Genomic DNA, 26,524 nt, shown 5'->3' with positions numbered 1-26,524 from the left:
AGGGAACAGGGAGGATGCAACACCGTATTTCCTCACATCCTAGCAACCATGGAGCTCCTAAGGGGAGGGCGCCATTACAGAAAGGGTCCCTAGGAGTCATCAATAATAACAGCTCGTGTTTCTTATATAACACGGCACAGAGCTCTTTCCTCACAACACCTCTGCCAAGGGGAGTGGAAGTATTCCTTTAAATAACTCTTTTACAGAGGAAAAAAGGTCTTCACCAAGGTCATCAGCCGGGAACTGGCATTACTAGGCTTAGGACCCATCTTCTGGCCCCAGCTACAGAGTTCTTTCCCTATGGCATCCTGAAAAAGAAGTGATATTAGAGGGGTGAGGGCCACCCTGAGAAGACTAGATCATCTATCTAATGGAAGGAGAGTACCACAGAATCTATCACGGTGCAGGGGAAGGTGCCCCCCACCAGAGTTCCAGGTCATCTGTAATATATATTATGTGACCTTAAAAAAATCATTTCCTTTTTCTTGGTCTCAGTTTCCTTCCCTGTAAAATGAGGTGGTTACAAAGAAGCAAATTTAGGTTTGGTATCAAGAGAAATTCCTTCCTAACAATTGTTCATTTGTTCAGTCGGGTCTGACTCTTTGTGACCCTGTTTGGGATTTTCTTGGCAGAGATACTGGAATGGTTTGCCACTTCCTTCTCCAGCTCATTCTACAGATGTGAAAACTGAGGCAAACAATAGCTCTCTGAGATCTTCCTCATCCAGGCCAGGTACTCTATGCACTATGGCATTACCTAGCTAACCAATAATTAAAGCTGTCCAAAAAGGGAATGGAATAAGGAGGTAATGGGTTCCCTTTGTTGGACATGGCCATTCTTCAAGATAGAATAGAAATTCGTTTCAGTTTGGGCCAGACTAGCTGGTCACTGAAGTCCTTCCCTGAGTGCTAGGTAGTGCAATGGACAGAGTGCCCAACCTGAAGACAAGAAGACTCTTCGTTTTGAGTTTAAGAACTAGCTGTATGATTCTGGACAAGTCACTTAACCCTGTATTGCCTCAGTTTCCTCATCTATCAAATGAACTCAAGAAGAAAATGACAAACCACTCAAGTATCTCACCAAGACAACCCCCAAATATGTTCACGAAGAGTCCCATGACTCAAACAAAATGTCTTTCCCATTTCTAAATTCTATGAGTATCCAAGTTCTAGGGGGTTCGCCTACCTCTCCCATTCTGTTCTAAAGCTCTTGCCACTCTGACTTCTGCTATTACACAGACCCATGAAGAGACTAGGACATTGGGGATCTTCCAAGGAAGGGTTAGCAGAGGAGGTACACAGCGCACTCCTGGGCTCCCCAGTTGGCTGGAGCTTTGGTACTCCCTAAGGTCATGCCCCATGTCACTCCTGCTCAGGAGGGATGCATCCCCTAACCTCCACAGAACACTTGTCTGGGATGTCCTCCACTAGCAGGGCCTCCCTGAGATGAGACCCCTTTCCAGATAGAAGGGAGCAGTTAAAGGACCCGGGTCCCCCAGCGAGGACCTGTCAGAACGTCACAGATGCTGGCTTACATTGATAGGAGGCACTTGGTTTGGAACTACAGAGGAGGTCTCAAGGTCCCTCCATCCTGTCTCTGGGCCACTGAAGAGCGGTTTCCCCTCATCCCCGGGAGAAAAAAGGCAAAGGACCCAGTGAATCAGTAAAGACTGAAGCAGGGGATCAAAGGATTTGTCACTACTGATTTCAAGGGCATCAGCTTAAGAGATGGAAAACTGGGAGAGATTAGAGTCCAATCCCCTCACTTTGCAAGTAAGAAAACTGGGATCCAGCAAGGTTGTGCCCCCCCAAGGTCAATTGGAGCTCTCCTCTGCTCCACTCACAGTCCTATTATGCTTTAAGGCTTACAAATACTTGGCCCACTCTTGGGCCACCTTAGGAACCCTCTAGGCCAAGTATTAGCATCCCATATTTTAAAATTAAGGCATTTTATTTTTCAAAACATATGCTTGGACAATTCTTCAACATTAGCCCTTGCAAAACCTTGTGTTCCAATTTTACCCCCCTTCCCCAGCGCCCTCCTCAGATGGCAAGTAGTCCAATATATGTTAAACATGGCAGAAATATGTTAAATCCAATAGTCACAGGCATCCCATTTTACAGAAAGAAAAATAAAAAACTGAGGCTCAGAGAGGGCCTGCAAGACCCCATCACTAGCATCAAAAACCCAGGTTTCCCTGACAATTTCCTGGCTGCTTCCTCCATACAAGCTGCCTCCCCTTCGATGTTATTTGCATTTGCTCAGCTATTAGAAAAATTACGAGCACAAGTGTGGCCCACACCCTCGCCCTCCTTCCCGAGTCTGGGGCAGGAGCGGGACTGCCCCTGGGGGGGAGGCCTATTAAACACTGAATGTGGAAGGAGGCTGGGAGAGAGGAGGCTGGGGGAGAGGAGGCAGAGAGCCTCCTCCACGGGGCTAGGGGAAGGTTCAGGCTCTCAACTCCTCTGCGAGGGATCCCTCTGCCACCCCCTGCTCTGGCCTCGGGGGAGTCTCTGCCCAGCCCCCGGGGAGGTCGTTGTCCAGCTCCACAGAACCACTTCCGGGAGAGGGCCCAAGCCCCGAAGTTCCTGCCTAACCTCGAAATCAGAGGCTCTGGCCCCTTCTTTTGTCGTGGGCAAAGAGGTTTGGGATGTTTTAAAATGCATAAATAATTGCAAGGGAAACGGGTTCTATTTCAATAATGATCAAATATGTACATTTGTGCAGATATATTCGTATGTAAAACAGGTTCCCACGGCCCAGGTCAGGGAACCATTTTCCTTAATACTGATTTTCAGATGGAAACGCTGCTTCTAGAATTGGTCCCAGTGGCTTCAGAATCCGAGTCCCAAAAAGAAAAAGTACCTCCAGGCGCACGGAGACAGAGGGGGAAATACGAGTTTAGGTTAAGGTGCCCTCCCCTTGAGCTCCATAGCTAAATTTGGACGCCAAGTAGTCCAGGCCCTCCAAAGGGTCTTCCTTCCTCCTCCAGCTCCTCCAGGAGGGTCTCCCCTCTTCCTCCAGCTCCTCCGGGAGGGTCTTCCCTCCTCCGCCCCACAGAGCTCCTTCTCTCCACCCAAGAGAATTCAAATGCCCACCCAGGAGGGAAGGACCAGTGGTGGAGAAGGTCTTGCAGTGGGTGAGCCCTTGAGAACTGTGTAAATGGAGAGTCTGATAGACTTGGTAACTCCTGAAAAGGTCCTCCGGCAAGTATGGACTGGAACTCAAGGCTTCTGACTTCAAGCCCTGTGGTTTTTCTTCAGTCCCAAGACTAGGTCTGTAAGAGCTAGTCTGAGACCAGAATATCTCCGCGGAGCTTCCATTTCCTCCAGAAGTCACCAAGGTTTGGGACCTTGGCTCGTCCAGCTGCCCCGGTCCTCTTGGGTTCTGCCCCCTTCTCCTCTATTCTGGCTCAGAGCTGGGGAGGGGAGACCTGGGAGCATCTCATCTCCCTGCTCCCTCACCCCCCAGGGAAAAGGAACTTGCAAACCATGTCTTCCTTCTCACAGAGGAGGAAAAGGGTCCCAGAGGTGCTAAGTGATGGAGCCAGAATTCAAAAGCCTGTCTTCGGACTCCAAATTCCTCTCCCCTTCCATTACCCCGCAGACAAACAGCCCAGTGGGGGGATCATTCTTACCCCTTCACCTTTCTATCACGACTTAACCTGTAAATGCATTCCCAACAATCTCCTTGAGAGGGAGGCAATGGAGGCGCATTTCCCTTTTATAGAGCAGAAAATCAGTTAGGAATCAAAGCGAAGGGACTTGCTCAAGATCACACACACAAGGAAGAGTGGCCGCTGGGACTCAGGCTCAGCCCTTCTGCCTAGCTGTATTCTGTCCGTGTCACCAGGTTACACGCCAGTTCTTCCCCTGGCAGGAATGCCGGGCCAAGCCCTACTTCCAGGAGCGCCTCAGCCCTGCTCCTCCTCTGGAGCGTTCTCCTGGGGGCCAGGGATCAGCCCAGCTGCCACCTGGTCCTGGTGCCACAAGTGCTCCCCCAGGCCGTTGAGGATATGCGCCACATCTGCCAGCCCAGCCCGCCCATCCAGGGTGCGCCCATCAGCCAGCCGGCGCCCAGGGACACTCTTCACCCGCAGCAGGGGCAGCTCCCAGGCCTGGCGGAAGGCTGTGAGGTCCCGCTCGGGAACATCAGTGTGCATGTATTGGTCAAACCTGGTGAAGAAGGTCAAGGAAATGAATGACAGTGTCTCCTGTCGGTCCCCAGCCCCTTTTGAATGACCTGAGATTCTGCCCTCAAGCCTTCTCTTCCTCAGACTCAATGTCCTTTACCTCCCTCAGGGAAGAACCCGGGGCTGAAGGCCAGCACTCACCCTGCCCCCACATCCCCGAGGATGTTCAGTCCCAGACCCAAGAGCCCCACACTCCACAAGTCCCCGGTCCAGCCTCATTCATGGTCATCTACCTTTAAACTTGGAAAAGGCAAAGCATCAGGATCCTGATCGACATCCCCTCAGATGTCTCAGAAAGAGGAGAAACCTCAGGCTTCACGGTGCTCCACCATTACCTGAGCAGGACTGAAAATTGGGTCTTCCTGGCTCTGAGACCAGCTCTATCCCCTGAGCCAACGTTGCCTCTCACTCTCTTTTTGAAGCCCCAGGGGGTCTTGCCTCCTGACTGAGGGCAGAGCTTACTGGAGCAGGGAAACCTACTCCCAGACAGAAGCCAGCCAGCGGGGCAGCGGGGCAGCCCCAGACACAAGCACTCTTTTCTGGGCTCCCAGGACCATCAAAATGGGAAGACGCCATAAGGATACTTAGAGCCGATCACCATCTTGACAGTGTTGGGAGCGTCTCCAGCAACCCGGGAAAGTTGAGCCGGGAGATCGTCAAAGGAGGAACGGTCAGTGAAGGAGAAGAGGAAGAGGAAGGCATCTGTCTTCTCCTTGCAGGCCTGGATCAGAGGAGCATAAGTTTAGAAGTGGAAAAGCCCTTATAGGCTATTGAATACAATCCTTCCATTTCACAGATGGGAAAACTGAGGACCAAAGAGGGTAAGTGATCAGCCCTGAGGTCACAAAGCTAGTAAGTGGCAGAGTTGGGATATAACCAGGTCTTTCTGAGCCCAAGTTCAGCAGGCTATCCCTGAGACCACGCTGTCTCGCCACTTTCAGACTCTCCCTCCAGGAGAGCCCCAGGATACACCCCATCAGTCACTGTCCTGCCAAGGGCTTCTCCCGCTCGCGGAGCAGTCAGGATGCCTTGCCCAGGCCCTTGTCCTTTCCTCCCGAGGCAGGACAAAGGCCCTTGGCAGTCAGGAGTGAGCCCCAAAAGTTTCCGTCTCCCACTCTGCCAGGATCTCTCTGGGGGCTGCCCTGGCCCCACCCTGGGAATGCTGTCCATGCATCCTCTAGCACGGATGGGGGCCAAAAAGCCGCGTGCCGGGACAGACGGCAACTTCAGATACAGAGGCAGTCTTGGCCCTCGAGATGTAACTGGGGGGCGGCAGAAAACAAACTGCAAGCACTCGTGTCCCCTGTTGCACCTTCACTCACCGGCAGAATGTGATCAAATTTCTTGAGTGCTGCCTCGCCACAGTCCCAGAACTCAAAGCGGAAAATGATCACTCGGTCGCTGGCCTGCAGTTTGGCCGGCCAATACACTATTGTTGTCTGGATGCCTAGAGAAAGAGGACACTCATCATCTCCATTCCTCTGGCCTTCCCTGGCCCTGGCCCTCCAGACAGGTTGGGGAGAGACCGGGGAGGCTCTAGAACAAGAGACAAGGGAGCCCCGAGTCTCAGAGGGAGGGACATCAATCAGGAGGAATAAACACAAAGCTACCAAATAAAACATCAATGAAACACAGAAGAGAGGAGTCTCTCTCTCTCTCTATATATATATATATATATAGATATAGATATAGATATAGATATAGATATAGATATATATACATGAGTCCAAGGAAATAGACCAAGGGACCCCAATGTAATTAGAGGAAATTTTCTAGCAGAGGTGAATTTGTTTTTTTCCCACCAGTCCAGTTCTTTATTTGTAATGAATGAATTTCCTTTTCAAGATAAATGTAAATATAATGATTATAACTAACATGAATTGTTACTTAGTCATTTTTATCTGACCAGTTATAATATCATGAAACTGAATTCAGTTAGGCCTTCAGGACTACTCTACAATTCTTTTATTTACCTCTTGATAAGAGGTGAGTTTTTCAAAGACAGCAGAGGCAGCCAATTCCTTGACTCTAGACCCAAGGCCTTCCCCCTCATTACCACTTACCCACTGTTTCATGGTGTATCACAGGAACCTCCAGGCCCGCCAACTTGGCCACAAGGGCCGTCTTCCCAACCCCACTCTTCCCAGAAACAAAGATCTTGTAGCCTGCAGTGTCTGCAGCCACCTGGGGAGGTAGAACTGGCCTCTCGAGCAGCCCTAGAGTAATAAGGAAGCCTTGCTTCAGATCATCACTCCCCAGAGAAAACCTTTTCCCAGTTAGTGGCCATCTAGTCTGACCTCTCCATTGTTCAGGCTCAGAGAAAGACAGCAATTTAGAGAGGGCAACTTTGCAGGAAACAGGCCCCAGATCTTCTAACATCCAGTCCAGGGCTCGCTCAACTACATGGGTTGAAATGTATGAATGAATTCAACATAAATTTTAATTATACTAGACAAAGAGCCTTGTACCAGAGGAGTAAAACATAATCCTTGCAAACATGAGCGTGTTTGGACCAGAAGCCTCTTTCAAAACCAAGATTCAAGAAAAATCTCAGGGGAGATACCATCTTTGACAGATCATTTTTCTTCTCTGAAACGCAGTTTTCTCATCTGTAAAATATGGAGCTTAGACTAGATGATCTCTAAGGGCCCTCTGAGTTCTGGCATTATGTGTCAACTCTGACATCCTCTGCCTAAGGGCACTCTCGTATCCTGTGTTCTAAGGGCCCTTCTAGCTTCAACACTCTATGTTCTATGGGCCCTCCCAGCACTAACATTCCTTGTTCTTAGGGCCTTCCCAGCGCTGACGTTCCTGTTCTAAGGACTCTCCCAGCTCTGACATACTGTGCTCTACTGACCCTCTCAGTTCCAACACTGTGTTCTAAGGGCCCTCCCAACTCTAACATTCCCTGTTCTAAGTGCCCTCCCAGCCCTGACATTTTATACCCTAGGTTCCTTTCTAACTCTGACATTCTATATTCTAAGAGTTCTTCCAGCTCTGATATTCTATACTCCAAGATCCTTCAGAACTTAAAACATTCTGCAAACGAATGATCCTCTCAGCTCAGAATTAGGTTACATTGTTGTGTTCCAAGGTTCCTTCTGGCTACAAAATCCTAAAGCATCTTTCATTTCTCATATCTGATGAGTATCCTATTGCTCAGGTCATCCCCTAAAGCTTTATTTATAACTGGCAGGGATGATAAATGGGAGGAAAAGATGAAAGATAACACGAACTAAAATACCAGGTCACTTTCTTCCTGGGAGCCAACGGCCCAGAGAGGGTCATTGAAAGTCAGAGCTATAATGGACCTTTGAGCTCCAACCACATCGATGTTCTGAAGAAGGACCTGAAGCCCACTGGCATTCTTACCCACGTTTCCACACTTAGCGGAGGGCTGGGATTTGACTCCCAATGAAAGCTCCTGGGAGCCTCACTGGCCTTGGCTGGCTAAAGACCAGAGGCTGAGTCACTACTCACCAAACACCCTTCGCCGGTTCTTCCGAAGAATGGACGACAAGTACTCTTTGCCTTCTGCGCTCTCATGCCAGTCAGGGACAATCACAGAGCCTGGGGCTGGGAGCTGGGCCATGGCCCTCCCCAAACAGTCCACTCCCAGGAGTTGGAGGCTGAAGTAACGGACCTGGTATATTGGTGGGAAGACCTATGGGAAGACAGTTGTCTAAGTATGCCTTCCCTGTTGCACAAGGGACAAAGCTACCTGGCCAGGCTCTCTTACTGCCCTAAAGGGGCAATTACACAGCCCTCATTCTCTCATAGCTCCAGAAAGGAATCTTGGGGGAGTGATTCATGGCATCCTTATGTTTTATTGCTCCCTTGAGGATGTCTAATTGTCCACTCTCTTCATCCAATGCCCTAAAAGGGCAGCTCCATGTCACCACCATCCCTCCTTCTCTTTCTTGTCCAAGGGGACATTTACAAAACCCCTTCCTCACCTGGGGGGGTTAGAAAGAAGACCCTGCCTCCTTGGTCCCAGGGGGACAATTATAGAACCCCCCCCCTCCTCAGCCCCAAGGGGTAAGATCCCTCCTTCCTTCCCAAAGGGATGACAGAAACCCCCCATCCCTCCTCAAGGGATTTGACAAGGGACTCCCTCCCTTCCCTCCAGGGGACATTGCAAGGACTCCCCCTTCCTCTCAGGGGGATGACCTCCCCTTCCCCCCCCAGGGACATTGACAAGTCTCTCCCCCTCCGGGGGCATTGAAGACTCCCTCCCCCCCTCCGGGGGGAATGCAAGCTCCCTCCTTCCCCTCAGGGGACATTGCAAGACTCCTCCTTCCTCCAGGGGGACATTGACAAGACTCCCTCCCTTCCTACTCCAGGGGGACATTGACAAGACTCCCTCCCTTCCTACCCCAAGGGGACATTGACAAGATCTCTCCCTTCTTACCCCAGAAGAACATTGACAAGACCCTTCCCATCCTATCCTAGAGGGACATTGACAAAATCCCTTCCCTTCCTATCCCGGGCGACATTGACACAACTTCCTCCCTTCCTACCCCAGGGGGACATTGACAAGACTCCTTCTTTTCTTACCCCGGAGGACGTTGACAGACTCCCTTCCTCCCCTGCCCCAGGAGAACATTAACAAGACCCCTCTCTCCTCTTACTGTCGCCTCTCTCTCTGGGGCCCAAAAAGGGTAATCATCCTTGCCCCTTCTTCCACTTGCTCTTCCCTGGCCCCCTCAGAGAACTGCTCACCGCCTCCCAACAGCTAGACAACCCCAGCTTCCACGCGGCTAAGTACGACCTCACTGCGCACGCATGGCCCCGCCCCGGGACCCGCCTCCCGAAGGAAGTCTGACTAACAACTCGAGGCTCGCCCCGAAGCTTTCTTTTTAATGGAGCAAAAACCCGGGAGGGGTTTTACCCCTCCCCCTTCCAAACTGGCGTTCTTTCCTGGCAACAATGCACTGGTTGGCAAAATGCTCTTCCTAGGCCACGGGATTAGATCTCGGGGCGGGGTTATAGATGCGTATTGAAGTCAAACGCAGACCGGGCGGAAGTGGAGCCCCAGGTGGTCTGGGTGGCCAACCTCGAGTAGCTGGGGATCTTAAAGAGGCAAGAGCTGACTCAAAATTACTGTGAATGAGAGCCCTCCGCTTGAACATCTGCGACTGCGCAATTCCAACCAATCAATACACACCGGGAATCAATTGGGCTACAAATTCTTTTTTTTTTTTAATTATTATTCTTATTATAGCTTTTTATTTACAAGATATATCCTTGGATAATTTTTTTTAAATAGCCTTTTATTTACAGGATATATGCATATTCTTTAGCATTATAATTTATTCTCTTGTTCAATTTTCTCTTACCCCCCACCTCCATAGATGTAGGATGACCAGTAGATATTAAATATATTCACAAAATATAAATTAGATACACAATAAGTATACATGACCAAACCGTTATTTTGCTGTACAAAAGAATCAGACTCTGAAATATTGTACAATTAGCTTGTGGAAGGAAATCAAAAATGCAGGTGGGCATAAATATAGGGATTAGAATTCAATGTAATGGTTTTAGTCATCTCGAGTTCTCTCTGGGCATAGCTTAGTTCAGTTCATTACTGCTCCTTTGGAAATGATTTGGTTGATCTAGATTGCTGAGGATGGCCAGGTCCATCAGAACTAGTCAATATAGTAATGTTGAAGTATATAATGATCTCCTGGTCCTGCTCATTTCACTCAGCATCAGTTCGTGTAAGTCTCTCCAGGTCTTTCTGAAATTATCCTGTTGGTCATTTCTTACAGAACAGTAATATTACTTGGATAATTTTTCAACAATGACCCTTGCAAAATCTTCTGTTCCAACTTTTCCCCTCCTTCCTCCCATCCCCTCCCCCAGATGGCAGGTAGACCCATACATGTTAAATATGTTAAAGTACACGTTAAATACTATGTTTATATATCCATACAGTTATTTTGCTGCACAAGAAAAATCGGACTTAGAAATAAGGTAAAAATAACCTGAGAAGGAAATCAAAAATGCAAGCGGACAAAAAGAGAGAGTAAAAATGCTATGTTGTGGTTCACACTTGTGTGGTTCAGACAGCATTTAATAAAAAAGCTGGAGAGATCTCTAGAAGCAAAGCAAAGTTTATTATATCACGATCTGCTTGAGAGAATCATGGTGTCACACATCGAGCAGACAATGGAAGAGAGGAAGCACCGGGGCAGGGTCAACCTTTTTATCCCTAATGCAAATACCCCTCCACCATGACCCTCATCCTTACCTGAGGATCTTACATTAAACACGGAACTACCAGAAATTGAACTTGACCAATATTTTGTATATATTGTACAAGTTGCCCATATTTGACCTAAACAGAAGACACTGATGTCCTAGGAGGGGATAACAAAGGGGTTTAAGTATGCCCTTAGGGCAGGGAGGAACAAGTATCCCTTACGATTTTAAAGTCCTTCCCCTCTCAAACTTTAGAAATAGATGAAGCCTTCTATTTTCTGTCTTGAAAGATCTCACCTCATCTTTCACCTCATTTCCCAAGTTCTTTCCTGGGTGTGGCCAGTTCTCTTCATTATTGACAAATGGCGTTTGGTTCATCTCATTGATGAAGAGGGCCATCAGAATTGATCCTCATAGAGTACTGTTGTTGAAGTATATAATGACCTCCTGGTCCTGCTCATTTCACTTAGCATCAGGTCAGGTGAGTCTCTCCAAGTCTCTGGAATTATCCTGCTGGTCCTTTTACAAAACAATAATATTCCATAACATTCATATACCACAATTTACTCAGCCATTCTCCAACTGATGGGCATCCATTCATTTTCCAGTTTCTTGCCACTACAAAAAGGGCTGCCACGAACATTTTTGCACATTTGGGTCACTTTCCCTTATTTAAGGTCTCTTTGGGATATAATTGGGCTACAAATTCTATTCCTCACCCCGCACCACCTTCACTTAGTTTAGAAAAAAATCCCACTCCTTGGGAACTTAATTTTTTTCTCTACAAAATGCAGCCTAAAGAAACTGGAATCGTAACTTTTTGCACGGGGATAACTGTTGTTGAGCCGTGTCCTCTTCTTGGTGACCCCATGGACCAACGACACGCCAAGAGCTTCCATCTTCCACTATATCCCCAAATCTGTCCAAGCTCACCATGATATCATGCATGACACCATCTATGCATCTCATCCTCCCCCAACCCCTTCTTCCTTTGCCTTCAGTCTTTACCAACATCAGGTTCTTTTCCAGTGACTTTTTTCATTATCCCAAATATTTCAGCTTCAGTATTTGACCTTCCAGCCAACAACGTGAATTAATTTCTTTAAGTATTAATTGATTTGCTCCCCTTACTGTCCAAGGGGCTCTCAAAAGTCTTCTCCTGCACCACGGCTCAAAACCGAGGATTCTGCAGCTCTCAGTTTTCCAAACATGGCTATGGGAAAAGCCATTGCTTTGACCTTTGTCAGCAAGATGGTGTCTCGCTTTTTAGTCTGCTGTCCAGATTTGCCAGCGCTTTCCTTCCAAGGAATAAGCATCTTTTTGTTTCATGGCCATAGTCCCCATCTACATCTCTGAGCCCAAGAACATAAATTCTGACATGGCTTCCATGTCTTTTATTTGCTAGGAAATGAAGCTACCAGATGACAAGGTCTTGGATTTTTTTGTTGTTAAACTTCAAGTCAACTTTTACATTTTCTTCTTTCACCTTCATCAAGAGACCTCTTAATTCTTCCATTTATGTCATCAGAGTTTGCTGATATTTCTCCTAGCAATTTTAATTCCGGCTTTTGATTCATCCAGCCTGGCATTTCATATGATGTACTCTGCGTATAAGTGAAAAAAATAAAGGTGAGTTGTTATACCTCTTTTCCAATTTGATACAAATCAGTTGCTTTTTGTTCATTTCTTGATCCACATGCAGGTTCCTCAGGAGACAAGTAAAATAATCTGGTACTGCCATCTCTTTGAGGATTTGTCACGTTTTGTTGTGATCCTCACAGTCAAAGGCTTTAGAGTAGTGGATGAAGCAGAAGTGGGTGTTTTTTAGGAACTCCCTTGCTTTTTCTATAATCCACCAAATGCTGGCATTTTGGTCTCCAGTTCCTCTGCTTCTTTGAAAACCAGCCTGCTCTTCTGGAATTCTTAGTTCACATGTAGCTGAAAGCTAGCTTGCAGCCTAACCTTGCTGGTGTGACAAATGAGAACAATTGCCCTTCTTTAGGATTAGGGTATATCCAATAGCTACAAACTGCATCTTTTAGAATTTTAAATAGTTCAGCTAGAATTCTCCACCAGTCTTATTGTTAACAATGCTTCTTAAGGCCCACTTGATTTCATTTTTCTGAATGTCTGGCTTTAGATAAGTAACCATATTATTGTGGTTACAGGTGATGTTAAGATCTTTATAGTTTTGTATATTCTTGCCACCTCTTCTTAGTCTTTTCTGCTTTTATTAAGTGACTACCATTTTTCTCTTCTATCATGCCCATTTTTGCGTGAAACTTTTTCTTAATATCTCTGATTTTTTTTGAAGATATTTCTTGTCTTTCCCATTTTACTATTGTTTTCTTCTGTTTCTTGGCATTGTTCATTTAAGAAAACTTTATCTTGATTCAGGCCATTTCCAAGAGTCTTATGATGAAGAGAGCCATCTTCAATCAAAGAGAGGACTATGGGAACTGAGTGTGGATCACAACATAATATTTTCATTCTTTTTGTTGTTTGCTTGCATTTTATTTTCTTTCTCATTTTTTTCCTTTTTAATCTAGTTTTTCTTGAGCAGCATATTTGTGGAAATATGTATAGAAGAATTCCACATGTTTAACATATATTGAATTACTTGCCATCTAGGGGAGTGGGTGGGGAGAAGGGGGGAAATTTAGAACACAAGGTTTTGCAAGGGTGAATGTTGAAAATGATCTATATATGTTTTGAAAATAAAAAGCTTTAATTAAAAAAAAGAAAACGATCTCTCCTTGCTATTCTCTGGAATTTTGCATTCATTTGAGTTTATTTTTCCCTTTTCCTTTCCTTCTCTCCTCAGCTACTTGTAAAGCCTCATCAGACAAACATTGTTTTTTTACCTTTCTTGGGATGTTTCTTGTTGTTGCCTCTTGTACAATATTTTGAATCACAATTTCAGACACTATCTACCAGATCTCAAAACTTTAAATCTATTTGTTGCTTCTGCTTCATGTTATAAAGGATGCTATTTAGGTCACATCTATGCCGTCTGATGATTTTTCCTACTTTTGTCAATGTAAGTCTGAATTTTGAAAGAAGTTTGTGATCTGAGCCACAGTGAGCTTCAGGTCTTGTTTTCTAACTTACTATAAAGAGCTTCTCCACCTTAGACTGCAAAATATATAATCTGATTTTGATGACGACCACATGTTAATGTCCAGGTGTAGAATCACCTTTTGGGTACTGAATATAACAACTGTTTATGACCAGTAGTTAGAGATAAGTGAGAGTAAAGATAGAATTTGTGTTTTGTTTTTGTTTTTTAAACTTATATTAGTTCTTAGACCCCTTGAAATCTATTTCTAGACCCTTTATGGAATCTGTGAGCCTAACATTAATATCCTTTCTCCAGGCTTTTGGATCTCTTTTTTCATTTCTGAGTTCTCTAAGACAGTTCCCTTCCAGAGAGCTAACTAAAGGAAGCATTAGGTTAGGATATCAGAATCCAAGGACTAATCAGGACCTCTAAACTCCTTGTGTCCAACCTTTCCAGCAGGAAGATTCCATAACACCCCTTGCAAGTGGTCATCCAGCCTCTATTGAAAACCTCTCCTCTTAAGGCAATCCCACTCCATTTTCAGCTTAATCCCAGTATTCTAGCCTGTACCCTAACCACTGTCTACTTATAGTTCCTTGTCCATTCCCCAACAATATCTTGGATCATCTCAGCCCTTGGAGGTTCTTCCATATCTCTTGACTTCTGGAGAACTGAATGGAGCTGGTTACTCAGTAGTCATGGACAGCCTGATGCCATTGTGAGATAAGAAGCCCAGAGCCCCGTATTTCCCCTTTAAACTCAGAGCTGTAAGTAGGCCGTTTTGTGGGAATGGATGAAGTGCTCAAGAGATACGGTCATCATAAGAATCAACCTCAGTAAAACGTTGCAATCATCAAGGATGAAGCCAGCTGGGGAGACAAGTCCTGAGATGGGAAAAGTTTACTTGGGGCAATTCTGGCAGTACCCTGAAAATGTTATCCCTCTGGTTAAAAGCCCCGTTTAACTCACCCTAGAACCTCTGCCCTTTCTAAGTTCCTTTCAACTCTGGGGAACTGCCTCATTAGAGTCCCCAGGCGCCAAGCACTCTTGCAAAAAATAAGGAACTTGAGTTGACTGGATTATCTCCCCAGATAGGCTGTTTAATCTTTTTCACTCATCTCTTGTGCAATCTCATACTTCAGCAGTTCTCAAGCCCCCAGAGCTACCCTCAACCCCGTCTCTGCCATCATATGACCTGGTCTTGAACTTTCTCGAAGTTGTGCAAGCTGAGCCCTCACCTCTCCATTTCTACAGCTTCTAATCTTCTTCATATCCTCACCCAGTTTCCCCTTCCCTCCAATCTCTGGGGAAGAGGTGGACCTTCTCTAGGGCACATCCTGTCCTTTCCCATGTATACCGTCCCCTGGTTCTATCCCCTCCCATCTCTGTGACTTGCTTCACAAATCATTCTTTCTCACATGCATCTCCAGGGCTTTCTCCATTGAGAATACAGTTCTTTAAACTGCAAACATGTTCAGGTCTTCACTAGTTAAACAAACAATATATAAATAATAAATAAATGCTTTTCTGTTACCCCATCAAACTACAAATCTACTTCTCTATTCACTGCCATAATCTGAGAAAGCTCTCTATGCTCAATGTTCCTTCTTTACTACCCATCTTGCAATCAAATTTCTATGCCCACCACTCTACAGAAACGGTCTTCTCCGAGGTCACTCTACAGAAAAGGCCATCTCTGAGGTCTTTTGTGATCTCATTGCCAAATCCAGAATTATTTTTTGTTTTTAGTCATCTTCCATGATCCCTCTTCAAATATTGTGACATGGTGGACTGCCTCCTCTTCCTTCATGCCCTGCTTGAAGCAGATGTTATACAGGCACCTCAACCTAAACATGTCCCAAACAGAAATCATTATTATCTTTCTCCCCCAAACCTTCCTTCTTCCCAACTTGTCAAGGGCACCACCAAACTCCCAGTTGTCCAGGATCATCCTTCAGCATCATCCTGATCTCTTCACTCACTATCTCATTTTTTGTCAAATCTTGTCCTTTTTATTTTCACAATATCTATCTGGTTCAGACCTTCTTCATCTCTTAATCAGACTCTTGTACAGTCTTCCAACTGGCTTTTCTGCTCACCTGCTAGGATGATTTTGCTAAAGATTAAACTGATCTCATCACTCCACTCCCAACAAGAGTGGCTCCCTAGTACCCTTAAAATCAAATATAAAATCCTCTGTTTAGCATTTAAAGATCACCTTTCTAGTTTCCGTATATTCTACTTCTTTCTATGAACTCTATGATCCCCCTTAAACTAACCTTTACTTACACTATATATTAGTATTCTGTAGCCCAGAAATGGTCTGCTCCCCTCATCTCTGCCTCTTGGAATCCCTGGATTTAAGAGAGTTCAAATGCCAACTTCTAAATGAAACCTTTCCTAATTTCCTTATTACTATTTTTCCCCCTGAGGCGATTGGGGTTAAGTGACTTGCCCAGGGTCACACAGCTAGGAAGTGTTAAGTGTCTGAGATCAGATTTGAACTCAGGCCCTCCTGATTTCAGGGCTGGTGTTCTATCCACCGTGTTCCCTAGTTGCTCCATTTCCTTATTATTGTTGAAAGTACCACCATCCTTCCAGAGACCGAGTCTCCCAACTTGGGAGTCATCCCGAATTCTTCACTATGGTTCCCCTCCCACCTCCATGCTATTGCCAAAGCCTGCCAATTTCACCCTTACAGTATCTCTCAAGTACCCTCCCTTCCCTCCTCTGGCTCTTTAGTTATCTCATGCCTTGATGCAATAGCCTGCTGGTGACTTTGTCCAGTCCTGCTTCACTTAAATTCAGTTTACACCCAAGTCAAGACATCACCTTCCTGATGCCATTGGTCCTCTTCCAGAACAAAGCACAATCAACAAATACAGTAGCCTGCTGGTGACCGAATTCTCTCACTTCTCCAATCATCCTCCATTCAGCCACTAAAACATCTTTCCTAAAGCTCAGGTCCCCAGTCATGTCGCCCTCCATCTCTGCAAACTCCCCCAAACCTCCAGGAGCAAATACAAACTGCTGTTTAGCATTCAAGTTCACTATAATGTAACCCTCTCTTATCTTTCCAATCTTTCACTTCCCTCCCCTCCATGTCCCCTCTGAGCCAGGACACTGGCCTCCTGGTTCATCCTGGAACAAGATTCTCCAGCTCCAGACTCGCTGCTTTTTTTCCTCTGCTGACTGTCCACCTTGCAGCGAGCTCTCTCTCCTGATGTCTGGCTTCCTTCAGGTTTCAGCTAAAATCCTACCTTCTTCAGGGAGCCTTCCTTAAGATGCCTTCATTCTAATACCTTATGTGTGCTGATTACTTCCTGCTTGCCCGGTATATCGCTTGTATGTAGCTTTGTGTATGGTTGTTTGCATGTTGTTTTCCTATTAGATAATAAGATCTTTGAGAGCAGGGACTGCCCCCCCCCATTTTTTCAGCCTTTGCTAAACACTAGGAATAGCATTTTTTAAAAAAAATAATAGCTTGTTATTTTTCCAAATATATGCAAAGATATTTTTCAACATTCGCTCCTTTGCAAAACCTTGTGTCCAAATTTTTCTCCCTCCTTCCATACCTCCTCCCTCCTCTAGACAGATTCAGGTAATCTAATATAGGATAAATGTATGCAATTCTTCTAGACTTATTTCCCATTTATCATGCTGTACAAGAAAAATTGGCTTGAAGGGGGAAAAATGAGAAAGAAAAAAACAAGCAAGCAAATAACAACAAAAAAGGTGAAAATACTATGTTGTGATCCACATAGAAGTAGCTTTTTAAAATTTGTGTCATTGTTCAGTCATTCTTCTAGTTATGTCTGTTTCTTTGTGACCCCATTTGGGGGTTTATATAGGTAAAGATAAGGAGTAGTTTACCATTTTCTTTTCCAGCTCATTTTACAACTGTGGAAACTGAGGCAAACAAGGTAAAGTGACTTGCCCAGGGTTACACAGCTAGTAAGTATCTGAGGTCCAATTTGACCTCAGGAAGATGAGTACTAAATCAGTATCATCTTGGAGGGGGAGTGAAACTATGTTCCCTTTAAAATTATCACTCTAAAACTCTGCTCCCTTTGATCTGTGATCCCTTTTGGAGTCTCAGGCCCTCCTGGGGAAGGCATATCCCCCGAGATTAAGTATCGTTATTCAATTAGAAATCTTGGTCAACAGCAGGATGAATACAGAGAGGCCTGGAAAGACTTACATGAACTGATGCTGAGTGAAATGAGCAGGACCAGGAGATCATTATAGACTTCAACAACGACTATATGATGATCAATTCTGATGGATGTGTCCATCCTCAGCAATGAGATGAACCAAATCAGTTCCAATGGAGCAGTAATGAACTGAACCAGCTACACCCAGCGAAAGAATTCTGGGAGATGACTATGAACCGCTACATAGAATTCCCAGTCCCTCTATTTTTGTCCGCCTGCATTTTTGATTTCCTTCACAGGCTAATTGTACACTTTTCAAAGTCCAATTCTTTTTGTACAGCAAAATAACTGTTTGGACATGTTTACATATATTGTATTTAATTTACATTTTAACATATTTAACATGTATTGGTCAACCTGCCATCTAGGGGAGGGGGTGGGGAGGAGGGGAAAAGTTGGAATAAAAAGTTTTGCAATTGTCAATACTGAAAAATTACCAATGCATATATCTTGTAAATAAAAAGCTATTTTATATATATATAAAGAAATCTTGATCAAAAAGCACCCCTTTGATCTTTTGAGGATGCCAGACCCTTTGAATTCCAATTGGAGATCTGGACCGGATACCAACAAGCATCTAGGTCTGGGAACTTTGGCTTTCTTTTCAACCTGAAACCTGAAGCCTCAAGATTCCTTTTTAAAGAGCTGTTTCTGGGTTCACTCCTTGCAAAGGCCCAAGTAGTTTGCTAGGACCCAGTCTGCTGAGAAGGCATTCTCTTCTCAGTGCCAGCCTCCATTTCCCTAATAGGACTTTGCCACTAAAGAAGTCAGTCTCTTAGCAAAGCTGGCTTCCTATCCAACAATAAACTTCCATTTTTGCCAATTAATATTTCAGGTTCGTGAATTCATTCACAAAGAACCTGCACCGACTAAAAGAGGATTTTAACAACTCTCTGACTGCCACTAACCTCATCCATCTAGCAGCTCCAACTTTTTATTTTGTATGTGTATATATATATAGTTGTTTAATAAATGCTTGTTGACTTGAGGTTGCTGATCCCTGCCCCCAGCTGCTTTCACTCTCCCTCCCCAGACTATTTAGGATTCATCTTATATACATTCTGAATATGCCTTTTTTTTTTTTATAGTCATATCATGTCCCCATTAGAATGTAAGTTTTTTGAGGGCAGAAACAGTCTTCCCTTTAGCCTATGAATCCCCAGAGTTTGACCCAGGGCCCTGCTTACAGGATTCTTTTTAAAGTCTTATCTATTGATTATTTGTTATCTTCCAAGGACTTCTTTTTTTATATACTGTCCCCTTGACCGTGGTGATCTCATCCACTCTCATGGCTCCAGTTATCCCCTCTCTTCAGAGTATTCCCACATCTGCTTCTCCCCAGACTCCAAGGCCCCTATTTCCAACCTGCCTGCTAGAAACCCTCTCAGCACCAACTCAATGTGTTCACAAGGAAATAATTTCCTTCCTAGTCCCAACTTCTTCACTTTGATTAATGACCCCACCCAGGTACATAACCTCAGAGTCACCTTTCCCTTCTCCCTCCGCCCCCAACCAAGCAGCTGCCAAGTTCTATTGTTTCCACCACCACAATGGTGTTTCCACCCCTACACTCCTTCTGTCACCACCCTTGTTTTGGGTCCTCACCTCTTTTCACCTAGAGTGCCTCCTAACTGGTCTTTCTGCTTCCAGTCTAGGACTTCTGAAATCCACCCTCCAAATTGTTTTCCAAGTTATCTCCCTAAGGTAGTCAAGGTAGGGCTCCTCTCAAGGCTTTCTGTAGCTTCCTATTGCCTATGGAATCAACTTTAATGTCATTGGTTCTGGTCATTTTGGTCCTTTTGAAAACAAACTTTTGTTCTCAAAGAGCGCCAAAATGATGTCACTATATTAGAATCGAGTTATAATGTGTCACCCTGTGACTGATCAGACCAACATGACCTTGAAATGCTCTGCCACAGGTTGGCACAAATAATCCAGGCGAACATTTGGGATGGATTCTCTAATTCTGCACATTTCAATTTTCTTTTTCTGACAACCATGTGAGCTCTTGCCCTGTGTGAGTTTTCCATAGAACAGTCTTTTAGGTAAGCATACACACTTTGAACAACGTGACCAGCCCAACAGAGCTGTTCTCTCTGTGGTACTGTTTAAGTACATGGTAGTTTGGTTCAAAGGTAGACCTGGTACTTTATCTTGTGAGGTGATTTTCAGAATATTCCTAAGACAATTCAAATGGAAGCCATTCAGTTTCCTGGCATGACGCTGGTAGATCAGTATTTAATATAAGCACTTTTTGGATGGTCAATCAATAAATATTTCATAATTGCACATATTTAATCTATGTCAGGTTGCTTGCTATCTTGGGAAGGGGGGAGGTAAAGAAGGGAGAGAGAAAAAATTGGAACACGAAGTATAAAAACAAATATTTAAAACTATGTATTTGGAAAAAATAAAATACTATTAAAAATATACAATAAAATAGGAAGATATCAGAGAATAAATACATAAATCTTTCTTTTTTTCTTTTTCTTTTTTTTTTTTTTTTTTTTTTTGCTGTGGCAATTGGAGTTAAGTGACTTGCCCAGGATCACACAGTAGAACCTAAATATTTCTTAAAGCATCCCCCCTTTGAGAGAAAGGTAAAAGCATGATTTCTGACTTCAAAAGACTTCCATTTTAGTGGGGAAAAGACAATGATTCAAATAAGATCCATGCTAAGTGGAAGGCAACTTGTGAGGGTGGAGGATGTTTCATTTTTGTATCCTCAGTGCCTAACATTTGGTCTACAGCTAAGAGATGGTTAATTGACTGAAACCAACTCTTCCAGTAATCAAGGCTCTCCCCATTGTGTCTCCCAACTCTTGGCTCAACTGTATCTCATACAATTCTCCCTTAAGGAACCCTAAAAAAGCAGCAAACGGGATTCTTCTCATCCTGTCCATCTCCATTTGTTCACTCATACCATCCCCCATGCTTGGAAAAGGCTCATCCTTTACCATTCATCTAGCTCTCCCTTCAAAGCTCAACTCATGCCTTTACCACTAGGAAAGTGACCGTTCCTTTCTCAAATTTTCTTTCTCTTTTTTTAAGATTACAATTGGGGCAGCTAGGAGGCACAGTGGATAGAGCACCAGCCCTGAAGTCAGGAGGACCTGAGTTCAAATCTAATCTCAGATACTTAATACTTCCTAGCTATGTGACCTTGAGCAAGTCACTTAACCCCAATTGCCTTACCAAAAAAAATAACAATAATAATTACAATGAAAATGTTTTTTTTAAAAAGATTTTCCAGTTTTAGTTATCATCCAAATTCAATGAGATTCCTAGTCAGCAAAAGGAGGTTCTTTAAACCTGAGATCTGACTAATCTCTCAAAAGAGCTGGGTGGTACAATGGATAGAGCACTGGGCTTGGAATCAGGAATACTTATTTTGCTAAGTTCAAATCTGGCCTCAGACATGTGCTACCTGTGTGAGCCTCAGAAAACTACTTCACCCTATTTGTCTCAGTTTCCCCATCTATAAAATGAGATGTCGAGGAAATGGCAAACCACTCCAATATCTTTGCCAAGAAAACCTCAAATGGAGTCACAGAAAGCTGGACATGATTGAAAACCATCTAAAAACAAATTTATCTCACTGAAAACTTATAGTGCAGTCAGATGGCGCAGTGGATAGAGCACCAGTCCTGGAGACATGAGGATCCGAATCAAATGCAGCCTTGATAATTGCTAGTTGTATGACCCTGGACAAGTCATTTTTATCTCTTAAAAAAAGCATCTTATAGATAGCAATTGTCTATAACAACAGTTCTTAATTTTTTGGTATCCATGGACCTCTTCTCAGAAGAATGTTTGTTATGAAATGTTACAAAGGAAACTGATTCTACTGAAATACCAAAATATTTTAAAAATAAATTTACAGACCCCTGGTTAAGAACTTGTATCCCCTGCACCTTTGCATTTTTCTAACTTTAGAATTTGGAGGGTTTTTTTAAAAAAGACTTTTGGACACATTTTATTTTTACTTTACAGATCACTCTATTTTGTGAGAGGTCTGTTAAACACAGTGAAAACCCCTTAGTGAAAGACATAATTCAGCGATCTTACCTGAAAGTTCACGTTCCATTCTACATCTGTTGAATCCCCTTACCGCCTCCAATTAAAAACCAACAATACCAATAACAAACTACTTGTTTTGGTTTGGTTTGAGTTTTTTTCTGAGTAAATAGCTTAACTAGTAAGGCAGCCAATAGTGGATAAAGCATTGGATTTATACCCAGAAGATAAGTTTAGATTCTGCCTCAGATACTTATTAGCTGTGAAGCCTCAATTTCCCCATATGTCAAACAGGGATAATAATAGCCCCTGTCTCCCAGCATTATTGTGAGGATTCAGTGAGATATTATATAAAGCGCATTACCAACCTTATGTTGTTCATAATGTCTGATTCCTTGTGACCCCATTTGGGATCTTGGCAGAGATGCAGGAGTAATTTGCCATTTCTTTCTCTGGCTCATTTTACAGATGAATAAACTGAGGCAAATAGAATTAAGTGACTTGTCCAGGTGAGATCACTAGTAAATGTCGAAGGCTGGATTTGAAACTCACGAAGCTGAATCTTCCTGACTGCAAGCTCAGTGTTCTATGCACTAGTTGACCCATAAAATGCTTTATTAACCTTACAACACTATATGAACGCTAGTAAACGTCTAAAAGTTTGACTGAGGATCTGTTTAGTCCAATTCCAGCTTTCCTTCTACACCCCATGCACATTTTGTTCTTTTCTCTCAGGGCTTGGTATGGGATGCCTTCTGTGACACAAAGGAGGAGTATCCATTCTCCTGGGTCATAGAGGGTTCTGAAAATGTATAGTCGGGGGGGGGGAGGGGAGGGCAATTCTCACGTCTGTGAGGTCATGGATTCATTCAATTGTAAAAGCATAAAGATCTCGAAGGTTCTCTTCAACTGAGATGTTAAGACTCCGTGTTCAGAAGGGACGGGGAGAGCTGACACCTCATCCCCCGATTGTGAAATCTCAGGTAGGAAAGGAAGAGGGGCACAAGCTTGGAAGCCAAGAATTCCTGGGCAGAGTTGGGAATTGGAACCAACAGCTCCAAAATTCCCTGGAATGGTACGAAGTCTTTGCATGGGATGTGGGGGATGGCCCAAGTGAGAGGCTGCTTCTCTACAGAGCCTTCCCTGGCCCTTCTGTTTCCTCCCTGATGCTCTGTGTCATTTATTATTTATTGTTTAGTTTGGAGCCACAGTCTACCTGTTGTTTAGTTTGGGTCACAGTCTACCCAAGACACCATATCTAGGGTCACACCATCTCTCCATGACTCAGGACTTCCTCTTCCTCTTTTTAAACTAAGGGGATTGAACAAGATGACCCTGTGATCCCTTCTAGCCCTAAATCAGTGATCGTGTAGCGATCTAGGCCGTGTGCCTGAAATCTGGCAGGTGTCTGCTCTCAGCCAAAACAACTCTTTTCTAAAAGCATGGGAATGGCAAGGAACAGATGGGTTCCCAGCCGAGGGCCTGGAAGAGCCAATCAGATCTGGCCAAGGTACTAATGCAGTTATTAAAGATGATTACACCGGCACTGTTGGCCGGGTATCTTGGGCCAGAAACTGCCGAAGGACAAAGGAGTTTTTCCAAGCTTGAGACTGTCGTCAAGGGGAGGCAAAGTAGAGCCGGCTCTCTCTACCCCGGATTTATTATTTCTCAGAAGGGAAAAGAAGGAAGGGATTCAGAAGGATCAGGTTTTTGAATCCTGGTGCTAAAATTGGGCCAATCTCTTTATCTGAGAGAGTTTCAACTTTCTCTTCAGAAACACAGAAATATTTTTTTTTCTTTTTGCTGAGGCAATTGGGGTTAAGTGACTTGCAGAGTCTCTGCCTGCTTCACAAGAGACCCCAAAGGAGACAAGGTATGGGAGAGCCCCTTGCAAACAACTGCAGCTCATGGATACAAGGGGATTTCCTTACTATGAGATGCCAAAGTACAAATACAAAGGCTGAAAGGAAAGAGATCTGGGTTCCAGGCCTGGTGCTACTACTATATAATGCAAACTCTTGTTTGGTCTCCAATTTCTCCTTCTGACAAAATGAAGCTCCTGGAGGACAGGGGGAGGATTCATTTTTATTTGTCATGGCAGTACCTAGCAGAGATGCTCGATAATTATTTAATTGACTAAATCTGTGAAATGAAGGATTTGAACAGGGTCCTCTGGAAGATTGTTTTTTCTGGTTCTATATGCTACAACCTTCAACCGTGTGATAGAGTGTGGTGCTATCCGTGGACAGAGTACTGGGTTTGGAGCCCAGACATGTCAGTTTCGATCCAGTCTCAACATTCACTGGCTGTGATCTTAGGTTAAGTAACAAGGTCTCCGAGTCTCAGTTGTCCTCTTCTGCTGAATGGGGATATTCATAACGGCTCACGTGGTTATCGTGAGAAAAAGCCCAAATCCTTCCGATTGTTTTTTTAATTTGAATCTCAGCTGGGAGTGGAGTTTAAAACAATTCCTGGGGTGCCCCCATGTGGCTTCTTTGAGAACTTCATCTTCCTGAGCCGATGCTTTTTCCAGTTATCCACTTTTGCATCATCTGAATTTTTTGTTCCTTTTCCATATCAAAAATCAAGTTCAGCAGCCGGGAAGTTCGACCCTTTAGCTCTGTCTTCCTCACCTTGTCTTTCCTGGCATCAGGTCGGGGGTCAGTCTCTGCCCCTTCATATTTGAAGAATATTCCAGCTCGTATACTTGGTCCCAGTCAGTCATTTATATATATGATGTGACATGAGGGAACCAGAGTGAGTCACCCAAATACTACCCTCTCCCCTTTCTTTCCCCAAGGGCCCAAGTCATCAGGTTCCATAAGACAAATGAAGCCGCTGCCCCAAATTGATAAATGATCAAAATCTGTGATCTACACCCCAAAGGCTATAAAATCATGTACATCCTTTGATTTAATTCTTTTAATAATTAATATTTCTACCATGTTTGACATATATTGGACTACTTGCCATGTAGGGGAGGGTGTGGGGGAAGGGAGGGAAAATTGGAACACAAGGTTTTGCAAGGGCTAATGTTGAAGAATTGTCCACACATATGTTTCAAAAAATAAAAAGCTTTAATAAAAAAAAAAAATGAGATTGTTTAACAAAAAAAGAGAAACGATGAGCAGAAAACTTTCAGAAAAACATGGAAAATCCTCCATGAACGAAGCCAAGTGAAATGTACTGTGTATAAAGTAATAGCAATGTTGTGGGATGATCAGCTGTGAATGACTTTGCTACTCTCAGCAATACAATGTCCCGTGATTACTTTGATGGATTTATAATGAAAAATGTTCTCAATACTCCAAGAAAGAACTGATTGTGCTGAATACAGATTAAATCTTTTTTTTTTTTTTTACTTTTTCTTGAGGGTTGTTTTGGGGGGAGGGAGGGAGGATTTATGCTTTTTTGTCTTACAACATGACTTTTAGAAATATTTCATATAACTTCACATATGTCTTCTTAATGGAGGATAAAGAGGAAGGAAGGGAGAGGATCTGTAACTCAAAGGTTTTTTTAACTTTTTAAAAAAGTTTAAACAAAAAGGTGAAAAATTATTTTGTATGTGACTTGGAAAAATAAAAATATTAAATATTTTTAAAAGACCAATGAGACTGGTTTGGGTTTTGGGGACTGCACTAGGACTGGAGTGTGTGTGTGTGTGTGTGTGTGTGTGTGTTTTGGAAGGAGGGCAGAGGGAGATAGATTAGAGCCATTGACAACACCAGACAAACTACCACACGTACTGTGTGACCTTGGGCAAATCACTTTGGGCAAAATATTTCCATGCCACAATTTCCTATTATGTAAAATTGGGAATAGAACTAGATTTCTAAGTGACTCTGGGTATAAAACCTCTCTATTGGTTTATGCCTAAAGCACTCACAGAAGGTGTGGGTTACAGGCAGGTGCATGTTTTTATTAATGATTTAAAGGCTTAATTGTGAAGCTTAAATTTGCAGATGCCACAAAATTAGGAAAGCTAGCCCTAAGAAATGACTTAGCATCCAAAGGGTTCAAAGCTACTTGAGTATTGGGCCAAATCAAATAATAGCAAGTTGAGTAGATGATGAGTTTTTCATTTAGATTTTTTTAAATGGTGTCACAAAAATAAGATGGGGGGAAATATAGCTAAAGAAAAAGATTTAGATAAAAGATTAAGATAAAGATATCTTAGGCTGTCAATCAATATTAAGCACCTACTTTGTTCCAGCTGCACCTAAGTCTGGGGACTCTGCTCAGTACCAGGGATACAATCAATGAAAGGCCAAAATCAGCCTCACGAAGAAGACAAAAGGCAAACAAATCTGAAAAAAAAAAAAAAACAAGAAATAATCCATACAAAGGACAGGAACTAAAATTAAGGGAAATTGGGACAGGCTTCCTGTAAAAGGGGGGATTTGGGGTTGGGACTTGAAGAAAGCCAGGGATGCTAGGAGAGGGATGTATTCCAAGTACAAGGTCTGACCAGAGGAAATGCTTGGAGTTTCTTGTTGCAGAAACAGCTGCTGGGTCACTGCATCTCACTGAAAAACCCAGCCACAAGGAGACAGCAGTCCCACCACGTTCTGTGCTATCTAACTATGTATGGATCATACATACCGAGTATGTGGCCAGCTCTGAGTACCACATTTCAGGAAGGAAACTGATAAACTGGAGAGTCCAGAAGAGGAATCCGAAAGGAAAGGACATCTCTTCACACAGTGTCTATGGAGTAGACACTTAATAAATGTTTGTTGACTGATTGGTAAGATGTATTGAAGGGAATGGGGATGCTTGAGCCAGAGAAAGTGGAGGTTGCACAAGAAAGAGGGATTTAAATAAGCC

General features: G+C 43.7%; 1 protein-coding gene across 5 annotated transcripts; it reads right to left on the bottom strand.

Annotated features, from left to right (window-relative positions):
- Nucleotides 1-1,952: 1,952 nt before the first annotated feature.
- On the bottom strand, nucleotides 1,953-22,138 carry CPLANE2 (ciliogenesis and planar polarity effector 2). Of its 5 annotated transcripts, none has more exons than XM_031962778.1 (6): nucleotides 22,063-22,138; nucleotides 7,673-7,856; nucleotides 6,256-6,408; nucleotides 5,515-5,639; nucleotides 4,777-4,913; nucleotides 1,953-4,175 (listed from the first exon to the last, which is right to left on the bottom strand). In XM_031962778.1, the coding sequence occupies exons 1-6, from the start codon at nucleotides 22,099-22,101 to the stop codon at nucleotides 3,914-3,916; spliced, it is 900 nt and encodes a 299-aa protein (XP_031818638.1). In that variant the 5' UTR covers nucleotides 22,102-22,138; the 3' UTR covers nucleotides 1,953-3,913. The 5 variants fall into 5 exon arrangements, with proteins under 5 accessions (XP_031818638.1, XP_031818643.1, XP_031818639.1 ...); XM_031962783.1 differs by lacking the exon at nucleotides 22,063-22,138 and adding an exon at nucleotides 8,915-9,030; XM_031962779.1 differs by lacking the exon at nucleotides 22,063-22,138 and adding an exon at nucleotides 8,750-9,005.
- Between the last annotated feature and the right edge of the window lie 4,386 nt (nucleotides 22,139-26,524).

This window comes from Sarcophilus harrisii, chromosome 3 (assembly GCF_902635505.1).
Source record: "Sarcophilus harrisii chromosome 3, mSarHar1.11, whole genome shotgun sequence".
NCBI lineage: Eukaryota > Metazoa > Chordata > Mammalia > Dasyuromorphia > Dasyuridae > Sarcophilus > Sarcophilus harrisii.
This window is presented reverse-complemented; position numbering and strand designations above follow the sequence as displayed.